Below are 20,075 nucleotides of genomic sequence, written 5' to 3'. Positions count from 1 at the left end.
CTTCACAAAGAATTCTCTTACTTCTTTGCCCAAACCAAATTATCTCTCTCTTAACCAAAAGTCTGTGGGTTTGATTTCACACAGATTATTTGTAAACTTAACAGTTCTTGTTTAAAGGTTTTAGCATGCACCAGGATTTCCTTTGAATACAGGAAATGCACAAAAGGATGCTGCAAAATACTGCCTGCCTAAGTCTTGCAAACATGGCAGATCCATTCCATAAGCCAAAAGCCATCATTCAGTTACCACAGACTTTACCCTGCTGTGAAAATACTTGTAATCTTGTCCTTTATATCTATTTTTACTTGTAAACATCTACACACTGTGAAAAACTAGACTGAATCTATTCTGTTTTCCAGAGTACTATCCTCCATTTCTGCTGAGGGGTCTGTTAGACAAATGTATTTTATCCTAGTCCACATAGGATATGTGTCTGCTTTTCCCCTTGCTGTCCCTTTTTTTTTTTTTTTTGCTGCTATTTTGCTTCCCTGACTGCCTGGGCCTGCTTTCTTCCTCATCCTGTACTGATTCTTCCTTTTTTGTAACAGTCTCAAACACACAGCTGCCATCAAAACAATCCCTCCTTTCCTGCATTTGCATTCTTCATAGTGAGCAACCTTTTACACATGGAGTTCAGAAATCTGGTCTGTTTGCTGTATTTTGGTGCATTGTTCTATGCTCAATTTGCTGTATTTTGCCCTATTCAATCATAATTAAACATAGTTAATTGCCTGGAGAGGGAAAGTCTCTCATCCACAGTTCTGCCATCAGCATGAAAACTTCTCCCAAGTGTAACAGGCAGGGTTCCTATTTATTCTCAGGCATTTTTGGGCACTCTAGAGAACAGAGGCAGGCGGTGTCCTCTGTTAATTCTCCTGGCTTCATTTTCTCATCGCTCCAGAGTGTTCTCTGGTCTCAGCAGGACTGTTTGGGGGAAGCTGAGACCCATCCTCCAGCTCATGGTGAGTCTTCCACATTTATGAGTCTGAAAATAGCTAGACAGATATTTTTTCATCTAAACGTAAAACTACAGACTTCTTCTTCCATCTGTTTCTTCAGGCCTACCTGGGACCCTTCTTTAAGCTTCCCATCCTAACTTCAGGCTGCTCTAGATAGTCTGGAGTAAACTGGTCTCAGCAAATTCTCACTTTCAGGGTATTAAAATTCAAATAATTATTTGCTCTTTCTGATCTGGAAGAGGCATATCATAATCTTGATGTCAAATAGAATATTTTGGATTCCTTTAATAAAGTAAAGAAAGTAACCTCCTTGAAATTGCCATATAAAGTAGACCTCGTGTGAGTGGAGTACTGATCATTGTTGTGTATGAAAAATAAATTATATTTTCCTTAACTCATAAAAGTTATTAGTACAATTATAATAGAAATTTTGGATCATTAAAAAAGCCTTTGTATCTCCTCCCTCAACTGCAAGGATTATTTGCTGACCTTGAGAGGCCAGTAATATCATTACCCCATGAGGAAATCCTCACAAAATGTTTCCTACTGATTCACATGTGGAAAAGAACAGCCATGACTTACTTCATCACCTGTGTAGACATCAAAAAATTGTCTAGTCTGCAAAGAGAAGCTGAAAATTAGCAAATCCACAATTTTTAGTGCATGCTTTTGTGGATCACAAAGAAGAGAGAAACCTCTCATCTGGCAAAAGAGCCAGGGCAGATGTTTGAACCAAAGTGAACCTGTTTGTTGCCACTCCCACTTCAGAAAAAGACGGTTTAACATTTGTAAATAAATTCACTATTCAGCAGAACTCCATTCTTCCACCAGCTACTTTCCTAAACAAGGGACTTTGCTATGAGATGCTGGATGTCTGCTGCTGTTCCACAGAGGAGATTAGTGCCAGAGGGCGTTGGTCTGTTTTCTGAAAGAGACTGACAGAGTTCTGCCTATGTGTCATGAGAGCTTTTGGTAAAATTAGATTCTGCCCTGTCCACAACAATAAAGGCCGTCCCCACACGCAGCTTACACAGTTCAGAGCTTCCTGGAGCAAAACCACAGCAACGTTTGTCCGCTGTCTTTTTGCTTTTCACAATGGCTCCTGCTCCCAAATCAGGTGTCTGCCCATGGGGTGCCACTGCCACCAAGGTCCTGGGGGTGACAGAGCACAAACCAGGCAGAATGTATTCATCAATCAAACAGCACAGTGCAGAGGGGCCAGCATCACCCTGGGCCTGTGGTCAGGCTCCAGTTCTGCTAGTTAATTGTTTAAACAACAGCAATACATTGTAACTCTGAGGATCTGAGTGCATTCCTCATTTAGACCTGATTTGTATGGTGAGGACAGGCTGTTGAAAGGAAGAGCAGGGGCTGAATTATCCCGTGACTTTGCTAAATTTGTCCTTGTGAATGGAGAGAGAGAGTGAAATGCTTGTCTGCAGGGGGGAGCGGAGTGGTAACTGTCAGGAACAGCTGGAACATATGTTCTGTGTCATGTCTTTTTGTGGCACTGGGCTTCTCTGCTTGCTGAGAGAACGCTGCAGAGGCATGTTAGCATTCTGCTGAGTAAGTGTGGTGCGAGTTCCATATGTAAACAGGGATCAGTTGCTAGCTGAGAGGAAAAGGCTGTTCTCCCAGGGCTGTGGCTGTCTCTTGCATGCACCTCAACCTTCTCAATGCCTGTATGGTCCTGCAAATTAAATGTGAGGCTACATTCTCAGAAAATCATCTGCTTGAGGAAATGTCATTTGAGATAACTCTGGCATCTCTTTCTCCTTTTATACCTATAAATTTGTGAATTAAATAAATCCTTCTGATTTTTTCCATCCTCTCCATCCTGATTATCCATTTGTGCACAAGGAAATAAGAGCTATCACTACTCTCAAAATTAATGATAACAGCACCAGTTGCTGTGCAACATAGAAATGGATAAGCTTAAATAGCAGACTTAACTTCTTTCTGTCAAGTCATGAAGGAGTTTCCCATCAATGCAAGTAGCCATTTTGTTCTCTTCTGCTTTATTAGTGTTGTTTTCCTCTGAAACATCAGTAGCCTAAGTTAGGAAATGAAAGGAGTACACCAGTACTGCCATGGCAAGCAGAGAATTCTCTTGGGGATCTGGCTGATGTGAATTGCACATGCATCCAGGGTTGCTCTGGTCTTTGCTAGTGGCACATAGAGGTTAGTCTTGGGAGGGCAGTGTTGGTTTGTGTGGCAAGGTTCTGACAGCAGAGGGGCTGCAGGGCTGGCACCTGTGAGAAGCTGGCAGATGCTTCCTCCATGTCCAACAGAGCCATGACCAGCTGGCTCCAAGACAGACATGCCACTGGCCAAGGCCAAGCTGATCCGAGACAGTGGTAGCACCTCTGGATAATGTCCTTGGGAGGGGAAAACAACCTGTTCAGCAGTAGAAGAGAGGATTGAGAACTTTCCATTCTATTTCCAACATCAGTTCACCCTCTACATATGTCTTCAACTGTAAGATTTTTAAAACAAAGACCCCGTTATTCACCATCATGATGATGGATTTAAGAAAACTATTTAATTATTTAAATGTGGCTGAAAAATTTGTGCATGGATCAGGAGTGAAAGTGAAATCCCACTTCTTCCATCAGGATGAGAAACCATTAATTTTTAAGCCTGTTATTGTCAAACACGTGTGTGATGATACATTATCAGCACAATGAAAGTTGTCAGTGTAAGAAAATAACTTTATTTGCTCTTTTAATGTTTGGAGCTCAAATTCCAAGAAGGCAACAGCAGCTTTCATAACAAACACGTTAACCCCCACATGCTCTGCTTAATTATGGCTTCCTGTATTTCTCCTCAGGCTGCTGGCATCATAAGTAAGCTGGCACAGATTTTATTTATTCTGAATGTGCTGAGTGCAAGTGGCCAGGCAGGTGCTTCACAGGCAGCTGAGCCATTCCAGCAGTTCAGAGGACAGGAGCCTGTGACAGAGGAGTGACACATCGAGCAGGGAACAGAATCGCTGCACCCCTCCCTGTCACCATGGCTACCACTCAGCGGGCGGGTTTTGGGCACAAGTGCCAATTTAAGCAACTGCTGATTTCTTCTTATTGCCCCTGCATCACCCCCTCCCTTGATAAGGTACGTGCTATTGCAGGCCACAGCATTTATCAGATCAGGAAACTAGTCCTGATACAGCTGGAAAATAATCTCTCTCCCTTTTTTGACTCATTCTTTTCCAAACAGTCAGGTTTGTGATTCAGTTCCTTATGCAGACACAGAAATACACCATGTCTGTGCAGTGCAGCTGATGGCAGAAGTGCAGGGACAAGGACTGCTGGTGATCTAAGCAGCGTTGTCACTGACCACAGCAAAGACAGAGCCAGAGCTCTCCTCAAGGCTGTGGTCTGCTATTCAATGTTTAAATTCATTTGGTAGCCCAGGCTCCTTTTTCCCCTGTCCTGTCCCCTCCCCATTCCCTCTGCTGCCTTTCTGCAAGTGGTTATGCAGCTGCACAAGGAAGCCATCTGTCTGAGCATGATCCAGTAAAAAATGGATATTGCTAGGACAGTGCAGGGATAACACATGAAGTGTATCCCAACTCATTTTATTTTGACATTTGGACATTTTAAAGCCTTTAGTTCTAAGCTACTGTATCTGTCAGGGTGACACAGGCAAGTCACATATGGAAGGAAAGTGTGACTTTCTTTCCCTAAATAAGTTCCATGGCTGGATATATCTCTCCAAGAAGAAGTGTTGCAAAGCCTTGTTCACAAACCTGCTATTAAACATGTGAAGTTGTTAAACCCTCACCATGGATAATGGATAAATGGAGCTGAGTGAAGGTGGTGGTAGAATTGAAGGTTGGGAATCAAATAATACTGTAAGACTGCATGAAAGCCATTCTCAAAAACATGTCTATAAAAGAGCACATTTGAAATATGTTTGTAGTTTATTCATGACAGCTTTCATTTACTGTAGGATTCTTTTGAGACCAGTGATAATGTAAAGCACTAGCAACAGGAATCTATGAGTTTTTACAGAATATTTATATTTTATCTGAATTTACATAGGGCCTATATTTATACAGTTATGTAATTTATAGTACATATTATATTAAATATAATAAATACATATTGCAATCACCTTTTTGCTTAAAAACTTGAAAAACACGTTTCTAGTTTGTGAGATTCGAGAAGTGACACTGCAAGCTGTTGTCAGCCTGCCCTGCCAAAGAGCCCCAGCAGAGACCTGAAAAATTCTGTGAAAAGATTAAACTCTGCCATGGGTGTGCTGGAGCTGATCACACCTTGCAGAGCCAGGCTGCTCCGTGAGTGCTGTGCCTGGCCAGGGACACGAGAGGCTCCTCTAAGTAACAGACTCGTGAAGAACCACTGCGTCCTCTTTAAATCAGTCAGAGTTTAAAAAGCCTTCTGAAAAATGAGCACAGATTGCCCTGTCCTTGAAAAGGCAAGAGTTTCCCACCCTGGAAAGAGGCACAAACTACAAGGATATCAGCAATATTATGCACTCTGTGGGCCTATTTTTTAGTTATGACAGTGGAGTGGCAGTCTCCTTGAAGTCACTTTCTGAAACAGTATGTTTCTAAAAAAATCTGTGAGCAGAAAAACCAAGTTTATTCCTATTAAATTCGTACAGGGGGCTAAATGCTAAAGCACTAAATCCACCGACTAACGAAGCTTGTTACATGTCGGAAGCTGTAGTGGAGGTTTCAGTGGGGACTGGCCCCACCGGCCCTGGTTTTGCCCAGAGCCCTTCTCGTGCCGGGTCCCCACGGGCACCTCCGCGGTCACCGCTGCCTCCGGCGCTCCCACGGCTCAGCCGCGGGGCTCGCCCACCGCGCTCCGCCGGGCCGGGGCTGCCGGCATCCGCAGGGCTCCGGGCAGGGACAGGGGCATCCCCGGGGCTCCGGGCAGGCACCGCCAGTACCCGCAGGGCTCCGGGCAGGGACCGCCGGTACCCGCAGGGCTACGGGCAGGGACCGCCGGTACCCGCAGGGCTCCGGGCAGGCACCGCCGGTACCCGCAGGGCTACGGGCAGGGACAGGGGGCATCCGCAGGGCTGCGGGCAGGGACCGCCGGTACCCGCAGGGCTCCGGGCAGGGACCGCCGGTACCCGCAGGGCTCCGGGCAGGGACCGCCGGCATCGGCGGGGCTCCGGGCCGGGCTGGCCGGGGCGATGCGCGGCCGGGCGCGGGAGCCGCCCGCTGCCGCTGCTGCTGCCGCTGCCGGGGGTGTCGCAGGCGGCGGCGGCGAGCCCCGGGCGCCCATCACGTGCTCGGTGTGTTGCATTGTGCTGGCGGCGGAGGGAGGGCTGGCCGTGTCAGTGATCAATGTCATGACTTCTTCCGCGGGCTGGAGCCGCAGCAGAGCGCAGCTGAAGGAAGCTGATTGCTGCGGTGCGAGCTGGCTGGGAACAATACACACAGACACACACACACAGCCGCACGGACGGACACGGCACGCACACGGGGCACCTCCGGGCACACGCGTCCGCGCACACACACACTCACACACAACACACATCCCAGCAAACACACACTCACATATCCCAGCACACACACACACACACACACACACATCCCAGCAAACACACACACACACATCCCAGCACACACACACACTCACATCCCAGCACACATACACACTCACATCCCAGCACACACACAGACACACTCGCATCCCAGCGCACACGCACTCGCATCCCAGCGCACACGCACTCGCATCCCAGCACACACACACACACGCACGGACGGACGGACGGACGGACGGACACACACCCGCCCATAACAAGCACACACGCACTGGCAGCCCGCACCCTGGCTCCCGCTCCGCCGCTCCGCGCCCGGGGGGAAGATGAGCTCGGGGGACGTGGTTTGCACTGGCTGGCTCATCAAATCACCCCCCGAGAAGAAACTCAAGAGATACGTAAGTGCAGAGGCTTTGCTGATATTTTTTCTCGCTAAAGGGATTTCGGCATGTGCTCGCTGACTCTTCCTTTGAAATCTCTCGCCCGTTTCGGCTTCGCCTTGGACCAAAACAAAAAGAATTCCAAGTCCATGCGCTTATGGAGTATTTTAGTTTCCACCGACATTCTTGTGCCCTCTGGAATTAACCTTTCCCGGCTCGTAAGATTACAGTACTTCAGCTGTTATGCAACATATTTTAGGTTAAAAACCACATTTCGGTTTCAGTTAACGTTGCCGTAACTAACAGAATTGTTGTAATAGAATTGCAGATGTCACTTTTCCAGAGACGGACAAGAACATCCTAAAAGGAAAGAGGAAAAAAAACCCCAAACACAAACAGCCAAAATTCTAGTAATTTAAATTCTCAGGCTTGGTTTTGTTAAGATGCTCTGTAATTTCTATGGCACTTGCTAAAGGCAACATATGCAATAATTTTATTTACCAATGCCAGATGCAGTTGTTAGCAGAAAGCTTCAGAAAGCTTTTTGGTCTGTGATAAAGAGGTGCTGGAAGATGCTGTGCTGTAAAGTTCCTGATAGCTGAAAGGTGAAGGGGCTGGGGAGAAGAAGCGAGCCCTGCATGGAGATCTGCAACTGCACTATGGGCCCCTTGTTTCATTCTCTATCTGCTTGCCTGTTTGTCTGGAAAAAAAAAAAAAAAAAAGGATGTGTGTTTCAAACATGGGAAACTGTCTCATTGCAGGGGTGCATGGAAAGCACTCCGTGTAGGAATAAATGACCCTTAAAAATTTGCTTGGGACAGCATTAACAATATAAACCCCTCATGGGCCATTTTGCATACTCATTTGTGGTGGTTCTTCATCAGGCACGTTGTTATGTTCTGCTGTGACACTTTTGGAGTCGGTGATACCCGTTTGAGTCATGCCCTTCTAACCTGACTTCCCCCGGAGCTCTGCTCCGTACTCGAAGGATGCCCCTGGCCGTGGCTCTGGCGCTCCAGCCCTGGGCACAGCTTACATCATTTGTCGTATTCACTTCTGTTTATCAGCGTTTTCTCTGGAGTGCTGATCTTAGCTTTTCCTGGTAATGTGAGGCATAACTGTCTTGTGGAAGAATATGGTGGATATCATTGGGTAGTGTGTTTTTTCCTTTGGCTAAAAACTAGCAGAAAGGATAATTTACTGATGTTGGAATTATTTTTAACTTATGCTTAGCCAGAGTTTCTTCCTGTAGACCACAGTATTGCATTGAAGTGGCTGAATATTTGCTTTGTTCAGTTAGCATTTTCCAATTCTAAAATAACCACTATGATGTGTCTCACGGGAGCTGCAAATAAATTATGGGCATCTCATTTTTGCTATATTTTGTAACGAGTGTACTAATAGCACTGTATGGCAGGCACACTGTAAGAGCCACTGATTCACCCAGCTGGTATCATTAGTAACTCTGTCAGTGAAGCTATTTTTGATGACTCAATATTCATAAAAGGGCAAAGTAGAGAAAACAGAATGTGATAAAGCTGGGATTTGAAAGCGCCCATTATACAGTGAAGATAATAGTCACAACAGGGGCTCTGATCAGCTCACAAGGCTACTTGCAGTCTGCTCTGCTCAGATTTTGCACTACAAAACCAGGGGAATTTTGGTCTATATTATTCTCCAAACACCATTAGATTAGCCAGATCTCTGCAGATTAAGCTTTGTTTTCTGGTTAGGAGGATAAGGTAGTCCTTTGTCCATAATAAAGCAGAAAGAAATCTGGTGCAAGTACAGCAAAGCTTAAATGTCCTTTCTCACATGACTGGTTACACAGTGGATGCTGCAAACCAAATGGAAATTGTCTCTCACCTGCTGTAAACTACTTCTCCTCTGTTTTTCGTAGAATTTCACCAGCATGGCAGCTCATGCATCTTGCACTGGGGTAGCAGATAGCTCGGGCTGAGCCACGGAGACTGCTTAAAAACAACAGAGCTTTAAAACAATGCCTGTTTAAACTGACTTCAGTAGGTGTCAAGTGTCAGCCGCTTACAGGAGAATGGTGTTGGCTCTGGTTCTGAACTGACAACATACATAAAGCCCCGAGCTCAACACCCTTTGTGCTCTGCTGGAAAAGCCCAAGGTCTGAGCGAGGCTTCCAGGGAGCTTCAAGCGCCAGCCTGGCCTCCTGCTCATGGCACCTCCACACGCTCCCAGCCTCATTTGCTCTCACGGGGTTGTCTCCCAGTTTACATTTTCCTGAGTTCAGCATCCGGCCTTTGTAAGGTCTGACCTGAGGGTCCAGTGTTTTACACACAGAAAAATTCTTAATCCTACATCTATTACATCTATCATTATGAAAATCCATTTCATTTCAATGGAATATGTGGTTAAAAGATCAGGAAAAGCAATGAATTCAGGTTGGGAGATTGGGAACTGCAAGAGTCCCACTGAAGCCACTGGGAATATTTGCAGTGTTTATAAAATTAAATTATTCTTTCCAAGACTGGAGCCTAAAAACCAAAGTATACCTTCATTTATATTTGTTCCCTGATGAAAGCAATTAGGTTTTCTACGCATAAACAAGTCAGCATTTGCCTCTGGGTAAGCAGAACATTATTTTCAAAACTTTGAAAGTGAAAAGCAGGTGTTAAAGAGTCTATATTTTTCCTGCAATGTCTTACAAAGCCGATGCTCTTAGTAACACTATTCTTAGAAGTGTCTTATCATTCCCTAACAAAGGCTGCTCTCCTGCATGTGCAGGAAACGAACATGAGATTAATTACCCTAGTGTAACTTTCTGTAAAAACAGAGAGCTTAATGCTAAACACAAAGAATTCGTTAGAAAGCACAGGGAGCTTTGCTACATCAGGCAAATAATTCACTCTAATAGTGAATTAATGGCATGGGCAATGCTTTTCTCTCAATCTGATACTTGAACCATGAAACCACCATGTCAGCCTGTCTATAGAGGCTGTTGTGCAAGGAGTCTCCCAGGAGAGTACTTGCTGTGTGCTGCAGTCCTTTGTCCTCTGAGTGTGACCCGAAGGCTGTGCTGCTTTCATTTCCCCACTTGGTTCCAGGTTTTCTCACCCACCAGGTCTGCGTGGGCCTGAGAGGTGCCAGGGAACAGCCAGAGCTGGGGGAAGCTGGGTATGGGGCAGGAGACAGAGGAAGAAGCTGCTAACAAAAACTAAGAAGTGGTGGTGATGGAGGTGAAGTCCATCCTGCTCTAGACCAAAAATGTTAAATATCAGTCATAGTTTGACATTCAGTCCCACAGGAGGAAAAGCCACTGAAAATTTTTGCTGTTGATGTTAATGGATCAGTGAATACCAGCCTCTGCAGGAAATTCGATGTAATGGGGGAATCTGCTTCAAATTTGATGGGTTTCACAGCTCCTTATATTGGTGCTGAGCACATCCATCCCAATTCTGTATTGTCAACATTGAATAGCTGGCTCCTTGACAGTTTTCATGTGGAAATTTATCTGATCACTGACTGTTTTATTTGTTGTTTATTTATTGGAGGAGGTGGAAGGAAGGAATGGTTTCATGGCCTTGGAAACAAAGGGCTTAACACAGCCAGTGCAAAAAGTCACAATGAAAGGAAAAACAACATAGAAGAAGGCCCAGAGAATGTCTAATGAAATAAGAGACCAGTGCTATTGAGAAGACACATTGCTCAGGTGCTGACAAGAAGAAGGAGATGGGAATTTTAACACACAGCTAATTGCAACCTCTCCTCAAATTGCCGTCCCATTGTTTGTCACACTGACAGTGTGGAACAGCAGCAGTAGCCCCTCTGAATGCCCTGCCAGTGTTTAACTGCTGTTAGTGTTGAGTGGTTTGCAGTAGTAAAGGGCCATATCCAGATGCTTGCTTGTTGTGTGTCACTGCAGCTCCATTTGAGTTAACGCTGTGCAGCTGTACCCCAGCTGATGAGCTATTTTTAATCTTCAGTACTATACACATTGATTAGGGAAGACCACTTGCTCAAAAAAGGGCAAGTTTCCCACTTTACTTGAGTGACTGATTTCTTCAAACATTGTTGAAAATCAAAATTCCTTGTCAGCATCTCTAGAACAAGGGTCCCAAATGGAGCTCACATTGGAAAATGTAGCCTTGCACTTCCTACCACGCTTCTTCTTGGAGTGTCTGGTCTGAGAAGACAAAGAGAGGTGTAAATTAATGTACCCTATGGCAAAAGCTGCTGGGGCAGAGTTCTTTGCTGCTGTGCCTGTGTGTGGGGCAGTAGTGCTGCCAGAAGGACAGAGCAGAGCCCAGCCCAGCACCTCTGACCGTTGGGGGATCTGCCAGGGCCCAACCGCAGCACAGCAGGGCTGGGGCTTTAGAAGATAAGAGAATCTAGGCAACTTCTCCATTTTTAGCTGAAGTTCTGGTATTTATCAGGAGAACAAACAGGAAGTTACTAAGAAGAAAAAGTAAAGTAGAATTATGGAAGAGTTTGCTCGTGTAATAGGAACAGGAGTCACAGAGCACAGCGAAGGGCGGGTGGGATGGAGAGCATCTGCTCTCTGATCCAGCACTGGGCTGCTGTCACCAGAGGACACTGCCACCCTCCCCTGAAAGAAATCCCCAAGTGCTTTGTGAGGTCAAGTACTTCTGCTGCTTTGGGGTTTGGGGGAAGTTTCTGAAAAATATTCTCAAGAAGAAACCCAAATTTAATTTTTATCCTTAAGTCTTTTTATTTCCAGATGCTCCTTACAAAGCCTCACCTCTTGAGTCCTGTCCCTTTTGAACAGAGAATTCTGACCTCCTTTCATACTTTCCTGAATAAATATCCCGAGCTCCCTGAGTTGCTTTAACCAATTTGCGCGGGTTTTGTAACTGTGGTTCACAGGCTGGGTGGAAGTAGGAGTCACATGGGTGCAGAAAGTTGTCAGAGCCTTTCAGCTCATTCCAGTTGTAAATTTTTTTCTGTTGTTACTTCATTTTAAAATCCAGTGAATATTCTATCTGTCTGGTTTGTCTATTAAAAAAGACCTGAATTTTGAGAACATGAAGGCTTTCAAACAGAAGCTCCTGTGTGGCAGTCTACACCTTCCCTTCTCTGTGAAATCCTGGACAAATTGATCTCAGTGGTAAAACAACAGCAGAATATTTATTTTAGGGAGGAGTTTCCATCACTGGAATTAAACATTTGTAATTATGTGCAAATCAGACCTTGTTTTGGTAGGTTAAATGTGGTGTTTATTTTACACCGTTTTCTTCCCTTTTAACGATGTTTTGATAGTTTAAGTGCAATGCTTAATGAGATAGGTTGACTTCTAAGAAAGAAGTAATTTCTAAAAAACACTGCTGTTTTTGGCAACCTGTGTATCAGAATAATTTCCCTTGAACTATTTATTTGGGTGGAGCCATAATAGTCCTGAAGCCCCAGTTTAATCTTTGACTACATGTTTTCAGTGCACAGGAATGTCCAGCTATTGGTTTCTATTCAAAACAGAAACCCACAAGTTATCAGGTCTTTGCATTCAAAAATGGTGCCTTAAAAAAACATGCTAGTTTGAAATAGAGAAGGAAATGTTAACTCCAGTGGTAATTAAATGAGTGATGCAGTCAAACATGGCTCAGAGGAAAATGCATCACAAGTCATACTTTGGTGAAGTCTTTGTTGTAGCATGTAATCTATGGAAATATGGGTAAACACATTACTTCTACCAATGATGCATTAAAATGCTATGAATATTTGTTATGAAAATTTGATAGGTTTTAAGGGAAAGGGACAAGTTTATTCCTGTAATGTTACTTGTTGGAAAAACAGTAATTTTATTTGCTTTTTTGTCCTTTTCATTTGATTTGGAAATGAATTAGCAATGTGATAAGGCAAGGAAAAAATGCTGGTCTTGAAATAAAATTTGCATGTCAAAACATTACATGCAGCCAGATAAAATACATTTTCTCCTCTCTCATTTAATTGTTAAATAAAATGCAATACTTTGACTTCTTTTTTCTGCTTTTACAATAATATCCTTGACTTGCTTCAGTTTGTGTTGCATCAGGAAAATAAACAAACAAACACATAGCCATGCAAAACTCAATTCTAGAATCTGCTGCAGCTTGGTATTTGTTCAAAATAGACCAAAACTGATGCCTAGTCCTTGTGCCAGAAGAACACTCCCTTTCTGAAGCTAATTCATTCATAGCTTTGTAATTGTTAGAATGAGACAACTGTTCTTGGAGATTTTGTTATTCCCTTCCCTCCTGATGCCAAAAACCCCACCTGACCCCTGCAGTCAAAACTGCATTGTAGCTTTCCACAAAAGCCCTGAACAGCACATTTCAGCTATCCAGGATCCCTTTTCATAGAGCATTTTACAGAAGGGCAGTAAAATGTTGTTATTAGTATGAATTTGAAATTACTTAAATGAGAGTGTTAATTTAAACTGAACTTAGATTGTCATATGAAAGTTTTTGGCTCATTTTTGACAACACTTTTTTTAAAAGACAATGCTTTCTGTGTGGCCTGTTAGTGATAAATATTCATCCTGTGACTCCCAAGTCTTGAGACCGTGGGTTATGTATTCATATTTCTGTTGGACAGAATAATGGCCATGAGGGGACCCTTTCTAACTTTGCAACTGCTGTAATGTCAGCAGAGCACATAGTTTGTGAGCAGTCTGTTTTTACATACCAGATTGCAAACTGTTTGTAGAAGTTCAAGGATTTTACAGTTGTGGAACCATTTTTTTCAAGCTGACACGAACTGGTCGTGCCAAGGAGAAGCCAATAGTTCAGAACAAGCATGAGCTGTGTTTTGCTTGCAGAATTGACAAACAGAGCAGTAAAGCCATGAGCTTTACCAAAGTTCTTCCTGGGTTTGGGAGCGCTGGGGAAGCAGCTTTGGGTGCCTTCCCAAAGGCACCCAAAAGTAAAGTAAAGTAAAGTAAAGTAAAGTAAAGTAAAGTAAAGTAAAGTAGCCAAGTAGCAAAGTAAAGCTGCACTTCCAGGGGCTGTCGCTGTCCCACAGAAAAGCCCCCAGCCCTCGGAGGTGACTGAGCTGATCAGATCACCGAGGGAGGAGAGGAAACATCCCAAGAGATGCCAGCTGAGTTTACAGTAGCAGTGAGGAAGCAGTTTCAGAAGTGATAATGCTCCCTCGCCAAGTGTTCACTGCTGTTCCAGCTACATCATCTGGATTGTTTACTAATATTTATAGTGGAAGCTTTGCAAGCTTAAGAAGTTTTATTTTTAATAAGTTCAACATTTTGAACCCATCCTAAGAAAATAATTGCATTCTCACTGAGGCTTTAGGTTTAAAAATAAGAAGTACTCAAGTAGCTCAGGGAATTGGGGTTTTTGAGATTTTCAAGTGCTTTGCTCCCACTGTAAAAAGGTTTTCAACATGTTTTCCCTGGGTCCTCCCCTGACTCCAGGGCTGCTTTTATAGGTCTTCACTGGTTAACTTTCCTGGTAAAACAGTGAGATTTGGACTGTCAGCTGAAAATGGGACTGGTACTCCCATTACTCCTGTTACTGTTACACTTTATACTTTTTCAAATATTCCTTTTTGACAGATAACTGAGTGTCACACCAGCCTTGAGCTATGGATTATAAAATAATGGTGAGCTGCTTCTGAAAAGTGATGGAAAACCACCAGCTAAACCCCATCATTATTTCAGAATCCTCCCCAGACTCCTGCTTTTATCTACTCTGAGCCCAATAAATAGTCAAGTTGGAACATCATTAAGACAAACAAACAGAAAGGTTAGGGGACAATCAGATTGGCATAGGAAGAACAGGCTTTGTGGTGGTGACACTGCTGTGGTTCCCCTGTGCATCCCTTTCCTTTGGGTTTGTAGACTGGAAGCTTAATAACTCTGGTATTTAAAGTAAAAAAAAAATGCATTTATTGAAAGTGTTACTAGACTGCAATGCTTTAACAGTTTTAATATGTTCATAAGTTCTTTTTTTTGCTTTGCTTTTTCTTCAAATTCACAACTGAAAGTACTGTTGCTATGTTACTGTAATGGTGTGTAGGCTGCTAAATAAATAGAGGGAGTTTAGTCCACGCCAGAAATAGAAAGCCAGGTCAAAGGTGACATTTGGGACATGTTGGAAAAAAAAAAAAAAGAGAATATATAATTATTTATTTCCTTCCTATTATTCTCTTCAGTCTCATTAACCCTAGACTACTTAGAAGGAAATTACAACAAAATTTCTGAGCATGTCAGAGTATAAAAAACGACACCTTGGGAGTTGTAAGTCTTTTGGCTTTGTTCTTTGCAAGATCAAATTTGCACAGTGAAACAGTGGCACCTCACACCCCTGTGAATTGGGCAGGTACTTGGAGGTATCAAAGGAGCCAGGGACTGCTGAAAATTCACTCTGCAAAGGTGCACACAGAAGGGAAAACCTGTCAGAGGGAGCAAGCTTTGAGGGAAAAAAACCCCAGGAAATGTGAGTCCATTGTCCTTTCTGGGGTAGTCTGGCAGGTTCCCAAAGCCCAGATACACAAAATGTGCTCGGGCTCCTTGTGAGCAGCTCCAGGTGCCTGAACCTCTTTGTGAGCCTGGCTTGTGAACCTGCACAAGAGCAGGGGCATTTCATCCTGCTCTGCTGCCCCTGTGTGCCCCTGGGCACCAGGAGCTCTGTTCCAGCCCCAGGGCTGACTCAGTGAATGGGGCACTGCATTTCATCCTGCTCTGCTTTCTCTGTGTGCCCCTGGGCACCAGGAGCTCTGTTCCAGCTCCATGGGCTGACTCAGTGAATGGGGCTCTGCATTTCATCCTGCTCTGCTGCCCCTGTGTGTCCCTGCTGTCCCTGGGCACCAGGAGCTCTGTTCCAGCTCCATGGGCTGATTCAGTGAATGGGGCACTGCATTTCATCCTGCTCTGCTTTCTCTGTGTGTCCCTGGGCACCAGGAGCTCTGTTCCAGCCCCAGGGCTGACTCAGTGAATGGGGCACTGCATTTCATCCTGCTCTGCTTTCTCTGTGTGTCCCTGGGCACCAGGAGCTCTGTTCCAGCTCCATGGGCTGATTCAGTGAATGGGGCACTGCATTTCATCCTGCTCTGCTTTCTCTGTGTGTCCCTGCTGTCCCCGGGCACCAGGAGCTCTGTTCCAGCCCCAGGGCTGACTCAGTGAATGGGGCTCTGCAGAGCCCAGCCCTCCCTCCACAGGGGGCTGAAGCAGAGGCACCCTTAGCCCAGGAATTAGCCCAGCAGCCTCCCTAATTGCAGAGAGAGGCCTCTGGCTTTATTTGCAAGATGTTGAGGCAGGTGTGGAAGCTCAGGGCTGTGTTCCTTGAGCACCAAACCCTTGGCCCCGCTGCTCTGGGAGCATCAGGAGCTCTGAGCCCATGGCAGAGCAGCTGGAAGCTGCCAGAGCTTCCCCTGGCAGGGGGTGGGACATGGAACAGCGCTGAGCAATCAGTTAATTTAGCAGATTTGTAATTAATCTGGAAGATCTTCTCTTTAAATATATATGTTTACTTATAAACAAGTTATTCACCTGACACAATATGAGGCCTCTGATTTCTTTGTGTGTTAGGGAAGAAATCCACAGCAACAACCTTAACCAGTTCAGTCCATGCAGTCCTGTTAGAGATTTTGTGGTGTTATTTTTGTAATTCCACAAATCTGTTACTTTTCTGCAAACAAACAAGTTCCCCCTATGGAAGAGACCTTTGGATTTGAAGCATTCAAGAAAATCCCACATTTAGCATAAAATGGAAGAGGATTAAATTAGAGGTACAACGAGAGCCAAAGATGCAACAAGTCTTGATCCTAAATAGCACAAGGTTTAAAATTTTCTTTGTTAATGCTCCTTGAATGAAGGGATGGAACTTGAATGACTAGGAGCATTTCCTGATATGATGGATGGGAATAGCTGGTTCAATAGGATATTTTCCTATTTTCAGCCCCACACCAACCCCTAGTGCTTTAGACCTTGGGGTGTGTCTGACTTTCCCTGTCAGAAAACAACAAGAGTTTAGGATCCATCAGGGTTGTTTATTTACTTTCATCACAAGTTTGCTGCTGCAATTGGTTGTTTTCTACCACAACCAGTATTCAGCCTCACTCTGAGAGGGTGTTAGAAGCTTTCTTGTCCCCTGTGGAGTTCAAACCCTCATTTGGACTCTGTCAAATCCTTTACCCTTGCCAGAGACTGCATTTATCTCAAACCCTAAAGTGCAATTACTATGATTTATCTCTCTTTGGAGTGAATAAGATTTTACCAGGCATTTTCTCCACAGCAGTCTGCAGCTGGGAGAAGAGCAGCCTACAGCCTGTCCTTTCCAGGGCTGTGTTGCATATGCTCAGTAAACTGCCCAGTTTTAACCAGCAACAGCAGCACGGATAAGTGGAATGAAGGATGAATTATGCCCTCTGCAGTTCTGTTATGTTGTCCTCCTAAGGGATCTATTTGTTTTCATGATGTTTCCAGGTCCTTGAAATTATTTTCTAAAACTTGTAAGAAAAGTTGTCTTTCTGGTTGGTAGATTAAAGCAGTTACCCATTGGAGCAGTCCAGATGGGCTGCAGGGGTGTTTGCCTGTGCTCTTTGTTGAACTGGATGAAATTGTGCCAAGGCAGAAGCTGGCAGACATGGGCAGCTTTCAGATAAGCTGTAGTTAGCTGGATGAAGATTAAGCATATTTGCATGGCTGCTCTCAGTCAGTACAAACTCCCCTCCCTGTGGCACTTACCTTGCCATGGGCTCAGAGATGTTCCAGTGGAAGCTGCCATTAGAGAACAGCAGCACAAGTCTGGGAGGTGAAGAGTCAAGGGGAGTTTGAGTGAAGCTGTAGCTGTGCAGTCCCTCCCAGAACACAGGGATGGAGAGGGGCAGTCCTGGAGATGCTCCACAGTGACAGGTCTGAGGAATGATGCAGTTCAGCAGCCTCAGCTCTGTGAGCACATCAGCAGTGCTGGCTCTAATTCTGATATGCTCATAACTCACTGTGCACCCACAGACAGGTTTCTGTTTGACTTGTTTCTGGGGTTCACTGGATTTTGAAATGGAGCTGGGATCTCTGTATGAGCATATTGTTAGAGGTTTTAGTTCAGAGATTGGGGTTTTTTAAAGAAAGCAGGTATTTATGTGTCATCTATGCATATGAATAAAAGATAAGGAGCAGAGGAAAGCACTCAGATGTAAGACCTTATACCATTAATGGACATGAATCCTAAGGGCAGTTTGTTGTAGGGCAGCTGGTCACTTCTGACTTCCAGCTCGAGTTGCTGCAGTCAGAGTCAGTTTGGAGTGGAAACATGGAGCAATATGGTTGTGCAGAATCACTCCAGGTTAAGTTCAAGGTGCACAATCTTCATGGCTCCTTGCTGGGATAACAAGAAAAGGCACATGAGCCTGCACAGAACAGCAGCAAGGAAATGTAGTGTTGTAGCACAACTGAGTCTGTACCATCTAGCACAGAACTTTTCCCTTCCAGAGTCAAGTGCACCCATAAAGAACAGAAAGGCCAAGTAAATACTGGCATTAATAACTGCTGGAATCAGGCAGGTGCAGAGTCAGACTGGAGGGTTGGATGTGAAGCTTTCATTTGCCTTTATGAGTTTGCATGAATCAGCTTGGAATACCTCTTTGTCCTCTCTGAAAAGGTTTCATGTGCAAAGTACTGAGACTCATCAGAAAAAAACCCTTGAAATAGAAATGGTACCTCATGTTCTTTAGCAAAACAGGAGCTTAGAGAGAAAACAGAAGCTAGAAAATGTAGTCTCAAATTCTAACCCATTATGACTATATTTATGGGGAACATTTAAGTGATTGGAACTGTTTTCCTACATATTCCTTACTAGTAACAACAGTACCTTGTGACTGGTGATGTCTCATCACCTTTAAACACTGAACTTGAATGTCAGGTTGAGCTCAAGGTTTTTCTCTTTAGCTTTTCTGTGAATTGGCTGAATGCAGATCAAGCACAGAGCCATGGTCCTCAGCAGCAAGGGAGTGGGAAGAGAAAAGCAGGTAGGAGGATTTTGCATCCCAGTGGAAACCCCCAGATCTGCCATTATTATCAGAGCTCCTGGTAGCTGCAGTGACACTGGGAGAGATGGTGTGGGGTATGGGAACTGCAGCATTTACCAGCTGGTGATGGGAAACAGGAGGCAGTGAATGGATATGAATATGTTCAAATGCACAGTTTCAGTTCATTTTGTGTAACATCTCACTCACACCATTTTCCACAAAAAGATATTTCAGCCAGATAGAGTTATGGTGAGAAATAAAAGCAGAGCTGCAGAGAAATTGGTAACTTCTTAAAAAGAGTGAACTCACTGAAAAATCTCACTTTCTATTTGAGAGATTAAATCTATGCATGGTGCAGCCATTTTTGCTTTGCCTGGCATAAGATTTGCATGACTTACGGCAAACAGTAGACCATGGCACCATCCCCAGCTGGGGACCTAGAAATACAGAATGCAAAAGCAGATGCTGACTGCTGAACTGATGGCCCTGGTGGATGGGGCAGCACACAGAGTGCAGGCAAGTGCCTGTAATGCTTCTCCCCAGGTGAGGGGATTGATCTGAGGGTGAGAGACAATGCAAAGGCTGCCAAACACCTCCTGTCCTTGCAGCCAGTCCAGCTGATGAGCATGGATGATGTAATGGATCAAGCAGGAGAAGGTTTGCAGTGAGGAGGGTGGAAGATTTGAAAGGCTGCACATAGGAAGGAGGAGTTGCAGTCCTAATTTGAGTGCAGGCAGCTCAGCAGATGGCCCAGCAGACGAGTTGCTATGCACCACAGCATGTGTGAGAACACAGAATCACAGAGTGGCTTGGGTTGGAGGGACCTTAAAGATCATTCCAGCCCCCTGCCAGGATGCCACCCACTAGATCAGCTTGCTCAGGGCTCCATCCATCCTGGCCTTGAGCACTTCCAGAGAAGAGGCAGCCACAGCTCTCTGAGCTCTCTGTTCCAGCACCTCACACCCTCTGAGTGAAGCACTTCTTCCTAACATCTGATGACAACAGGAGAGTGGTGGTGATGCAGCAGCAGGCACAGAGCCCTGCCCTGTGTCTGTACAGGTGCCATCAGATGCCACATTCCTTACCCCAGCTGTGCCCTGCATCCCCACCAGGGTGCTTTCCTGGCTTGCACGCTGTATTTCATTCTGCTGTTCTGCATTACAGCCATTTCCTCCACCGGGCTTTGTCTTCCCTCTCCAAAGGGAGCAGAGCCCACCTCCAGCAGTGGAAGTCCTTGCCAGTCACGGTGACACCAGAGTGACATTACTGA

The 20,075-nt window shown here is 44.7% G+C and overlaps 1 protein-coding gene across 2 annotated transcripts in view; it reads left to right on the top strand.

The window, feature by feature from the left end:
- The first annotated feature begins 6,728 nt into the window (after positions 1-6,728).
- Positions 6,729-20,075, top strand: part of GAB3 (GRB2 associated binding protein 3) — a 65,871-nt gene continuing 52,524 nt past the window's right edge. For both annotated transcript variants that reach the window (XM_066559697.1, XM_066559696.1), the window contains exon 1: positions 6,729-6,877. In XM_066559697.1, coding sequence (XP_066415794.1) covers positions 6,806-6,877 — 72 coding nt within the window. In that variant the 5' untranslated portion in view covers positions 6,729-6,805. The remainder of the gene's footprint in view (positions 6,878-20,075) is intronic.

The sequence above is a fragment of the Molothrus aeneus genome, chromosome 14 (assembly GCF_037042795.1).
Source record: "Molothrus aeneus isolate 106 chromosome 14, BPBGC_Maene_1.0, whole genome shotgun sequence".
In the NCBI taxonomy this organism is placed as follows: Eukaryota; Metazoa; Chordata; class Aves; order Passeriformes; family Icteridae; genus Molothrus; species Molothrus aeneus.
The sequence above is the reverse complement of the archived record's forward strand: the minus strand, read 5'-3'. Positions and strand labels throughout refer to the sequence as shown.